This window comes from Priapulus caudatus, unplaced genomic scaffold (assembly GCF_000485595.1).
Source record: "Priapulus caudatus unplaced genomic scaffold, Priapulus_caudatus-5.0.1 Scaffold369, whole genome shotgun sequence".
Lineage (NCBI taxonomy): Eukaryota > Metazoa > Priapulida > Priapulimorpha > Priapulimorphida > Priapulidae > Priapulus > Priapulus caudatus.
In genome coordinates, this window is record NW_014577430.1 from 238,509 (window position 1) to 243,587 (window position 5,079).

At 46.5% G+C, this 5,079-nt stretch overlaps 1 protein-coding gene across 1 annotated transcript in view; it reads left to right on the top strand.

Annotated features, from left to right (window-relative positions):
- The first annotated feature begins 335 nt into the window (after positions 1-335).
- LOC106809622 (flocculation protein FLO11-like) overlaps positions 336-5,079 on the top strand; it is a 14,873-nt gene continuing 10,129 nt past the window's right edge. Inside the window, exons 1-3 of the mRNA XM_014812776.1 lie at positions 336-555; positions 1,658-1,791; positions 2,815-4,578. Of these exons, the coding sequence (XP_014668262.1) occupies positions 1,782-1,791; positions 2,815-4,578 (1,774 nt within the window). The 5' untranslated portion in view covers positions 336-555; positions 1,658-1,781. The remainder of the gene's footprint in view (positions 556-1,657; positions 1,792-2,814; positions 4,579-5,079) is intronic.

Sequence of the window (5,079 nt, forward strand, 5' to 3'; positions counted from 1 at the left end):
TATATATATATATATATAAAATATTATATATATATTATATATATATATGCAGTAAATATATTTAATTAATATGAAAACATCATGAATATCTGTCTTTCTGTGAATATATGAACACACGCAGACAGATACGGGTACCGTGCGCATATATTTTTCTCTCTATATCACCTGACGGTAGCGTGCTAGGTCATCCTTATTCTTTATCAAATTTGATTTAATTTTTATCTTATAATTTTAATATTTAATTTCATGGGCTCATTACAACTCATGTGGAATCGTTCTTCATTGTACAACCCCATCCCTATTTCTACCAATCTATAACTACTTCGCTTTCAGTAAACTCAAACAGGAAGTTCACAACATCAAGCGCGAGGGGGCGCTGAAGGCGAGCGACGAGAACACTAAGAGGTGCGCTCGCTGCCGTGAAGCCCTGGGAGTCTTCTTCTGGAATTCCGGTCGCGTGTGCCCGGACTGCCAGAGCAGCGTCTGCGGCAACTGCAAGGTGCCGCTAGCTAGCAGCAGCGCGGCATGGACGTGCAAGTTTTGCTACCGCGAAAAGTAAGTCGCGATTTCGCAGGCGATATGGATTCTAGGTTTCGATACAAATTTTTTTAGATATTTAGAAAAAAAATGTCATTTTCTAGAATATTTACGACTTTTAAAGCATATATCCCTTGGGTGGTTTTCTGGGTTTTTCTTTCATAAACCCGAGCCAGCAATATACCCATCCAGCGGTGTTACTTTTCGATAATGTATTCCACAATTCCAATGCTAGATAGTAATCCAATATGGCAGATACTACTAATACAGATACTCGTGGCGAAGGTCAGGCGCAGACCGCCCCCGTAATGCAACTCTTCATAGAGAATATGGCAAATCTTCGCATAAACGTTAAACTAACAAAGATATTTATGAAGATATTTAGGAAATTTTACGAGATATTTAGAGTTTTTTCGAGAATTTCCGGAAACATATATAGGCCATTTTTCGAGATATTTGTATCTAAGCCTAATGGAGTCTCAGGTGAATAGGAGATGTTTTCCTGTCTCTGTCCGATCGTACAAATCCTGCTGCCGGGAAAACCTAGGTCGCGATTTTGTGGGCGAAACACTAAGCGCGCTGTGCGAAACACTAAGCGCGCTGTGCGAAACACTAAGCGCGCGGTGCGAAACACTAAGCGCGCTGTGCGAAACACTAAGCGCGCTGTGCGAAACACTAAGCGCGCAGTGCGAAACACTAAGCACGCTGTGCGAAACACTAAGCGCGCTGTGCGAAACACTAAGCGCGCTGTGCGAAACACTAAGCGCGCTGTGCGAAACACTAAGCGCGCAGTGCGAAACACTAAGCGCGCTGTGCGAAACACTAAGCGCGCTGTGCGAAACACTAAGCGCGCTGTGCGAAACACTAAGCGCGCTGTGCGAAACATTACAACAATTAACGTCTTACTAGTTATTGCTAATTAATCGTACTGTTATATTACACGAGCATGATTACTGATTATCCGATTAATTGTGATCACGAAGTTAATTAAATTGTTATTATTATTATTATTATTACGTCTACTGGAAGGCGCCTATTTGTTGCTCAGCCGCTCACCGAGCGATGCTGCAGCTGTAGCGTTTCTACATACATCACTCACACACCTACACACTTTCTACAGGCGGCTGCAGCTGGAATCCGGCGCCTGGTTCAACCGCAATCGTCAGAATCGACGGTCGTGGCGACCTAAGGACCGACGCACCGCTGCCGATGTCGTGCGCACGTGCTTGCGGCAGACGAACCCCATGTACAACGGTGAGCATAACAGACTTATAAACTAATGTAGATATAATAACCAATATAGATAATATACATAATATAAATAATATAACCACATAGGTAATATAACTAATATAGATATAATAACTAAATTAATGGAGATATAATAACTAATATAGATATCACAATTCATAATTATTAGCCTAGGTTGGGTTTAAAAGACGGGTCATTCATAATATGTTATTACTATATTAATCACTGTTGTATATTTATTATATTAATAGTAATTATAATAATAATTCATTATGCTTGTTATGCAATATAATGTTGAGACTAATTTTGTTTCTGACAACGAGACCAGATTTCATGTTTTAAATTCTCTCAGCAATAAATGGGTATAGGGGTCTGATTCTTTGGATCATATTATGGCATATCTGTGCTAGGTATGTGATATATAGATCTCGTATGCAATGATACTGTTACGTCATTATGTGTGTAGCCGCATGCTCGCACTGTGATTTCCCCCATCTTTATCGTCTCTTTAGTGCTACGCATGAAACGATATAAACAAATCGGGGCGTTTGTTCGAATAAACACATAATTTATTCATTATTATTATTGTTATTGTTCTTCTTCTTTTTCTTTTTTTTCTCATTCCCCTGCTTCTTCTTCTTCTTCTTCTTCTTCTTCTTCTTCTTCTTTTTCTTTTTCTTTTTCTTCTTCTTCTTCTTCTTCTTCTTCTTCTTCTTCTTTTTCTTTTTCTTTTTCTTTTTCTTCTTCTCATTCTTCTTCTTCTTCTTCGTCTTCTTCTTCTTCTTCTTCTTCTTCTTCTTCTTCTTCTTCTTCTTCTTCTTCTTCTTCTTCTTCTTCTTATTATTATTTTCCTCGTTGTTTTATATATTTTTAACACTTGGTCTCGTATCGTACGGCGTACTCTTGAGAAAAACGAGAAGCCGATCTCTTGCTACCGGCATGTTTACCAGCATGTAGTAATGCTAGCAGCGCGTATCCGCCCTGAATGTCTCCAAACACTGATAAGAGCAACCCGCTGGTTTTTAGCGCGACCGACGCGACGTCTGGAGGCGGACAGTGCGAGCGCTCCCAGTGACGTCATCACTGCTGCTGCTGCTGCTGCTGCTGCTGCGGATGTGTGGATGGGAAACAGACAGCGAGCTGCGCGAGATGAGGATGTGGAAGGAAACCTGCGTGAGGGAGCGACCGAGAACGTGCGCGCGTCATCGAAATCCGCGGAAGGCGGAGAGGCGTCTGGCGGCGCGCCGCGAACGGTTAGGGAAGGTGGGCTGACCGAGATGACGAGGGATAATGGATTACATCCCGCAGAAGTGAGTCTGCCTCCTGGACCTAATGATGAGGAAGGATCAAAGCAGAGCCCCATTCGAGAATCTAGTGGAAGAGTAACAGAGCAGAGTATAATGTCTGGACCTAATGCAAGAATATCAAAGGAGGATATAATTCCTGAACCGAGTGCAACAGAAGAAACAGAAGAAGGTCTGGGATCTAATGCAAGAAGAACAGAAGAAGGTTTACGATCTAATGCAAGAAGAACAGAAGAAAGTCTGGAATCTAGTGCAGGAATAACAGAGGAAAGTCCAATTCTTGAAACCAGTACAAGATTATCAGTGGAGGCTTCGTCTTCAGAATCTAGTATAGGAGTATCGGAGCAGAAGACAGAGGAGCAAAAGGCTTTCGAAGCGTTCAACCTGGTACGGCTGTCAGCTGGTAGCCAGGACAAGTCAGGTGATGAACTCCCATCACCTTCTCCAACTGCTGTTGAAATTCCCCCATCTATCGACACGTCACTAACACGTCATCCCGCGGCAATTGAAACAGATGACGTATTCTACAAGAACGACCGTAGTGACTGTGACGTAAGAGGGAAGAGCAGTGACGTCAGTAGGGACCCGATTGGCAATGGAAGACAGTCTGCGTCGCACGCGCCACCACCAAAACCCCCGCGGTCATCACTAGTATCAACACCTACCACACGCGTGGCGCCACCTTACACGCCAGTAACCACACTGCCTTCGCCAGTGGCGCCACCTGACATGCCAGTAACCACACTGCCCTCGCCAGTGGCGCCACCTGACACGTCAGTAACCACACCACCTTCGCCAGTGGCGCCACCTGACACGCCAGTAACCACACCGCCCTCGCCAGTGGCGCCACCTGACACACCAGTAACCACACCGCCCTCGCCAGTGGCGCCACCTGTCTTTCCCCATGACAGGCCGGAGGAAGCAATGCCGCCATCATCGGGGCCGTCGACCCAGAGTCCGGCATCATCGTTCGATGGTGATAACAGCGGCGATGGAGAGGATGATATCGAGGTTTTGGCAGGACGGGTCGGTGGCTGGGACCGCACGCGGCGCTGGAACCGTACTGCAATCCGCCGATCGAAGCACGGCAGGCGGCAAGCCGGCGACGACGACGCAGACGACGCAGCACGATCAACGCCGCCGCCGGCGGTTACCGTGCCGCCAGCCACGCTGAAACCCCGCGCCACGCCACTGCCGAGGCTGGAGGAGGAGAAACACGTAGCCGGGGATGCCCGCTCTGTAGCCACGGGCGGAGCGGAGGATCACGTGACGCACGGGGATGCCCGCACTGCAGACACGGGCAAAGCCGAGGATGCCCGCACTGCGGACACAGGCGGAGCAGAGGGTGACGTTACGCACGGGGATGCCCGCACTGCGGACACGGACGGTGCAGAGAATAAGACAGAGATTGACGAGAGTGTTTACAAGATGGTGGCGAGTGCAACCGTGGACGGCGGCGGAGAGACGGAGCAGGAAGTGGATGCGGGTGAGGAGGCAGTTACGTGTGTTGTTGATGAAAATATAGAAACAGATACATGCGTAGCTGTAGATATAGAAGCAGATACGCGCACAGATGCAGAGATAGAAGTAGATACATGCGTTGATGCAGAGATACAAGCAGAAACGTGCATTGATGCTGAGCTAGAAGCAGAAACGTGCGTGGATACAGAGATGGAAGTAGATACGCGCCTTCATGCAGAGATTGAAGCAGATACATGCGTTGATGCAGAGATAGAGCCAGATACGTATGTGGATGAGCAAATAGAAACAGATACGCGCGTGGATGCAGATATAGAAGCAGATACCCGCACAGATACAGAGATAGAAGCAGATACGTGCGTTGATGCTGATATAGAAGCAGATACGTGTGTTGACGCGGATATAGAAGCAGATACGTGTGTGGATGCAGATATAGAAGCAGATACGTGTGTTGGTGCAGCGATAGAAGCAGATACGTGTGTGGATGCAGATATAGAAGCAGATACGT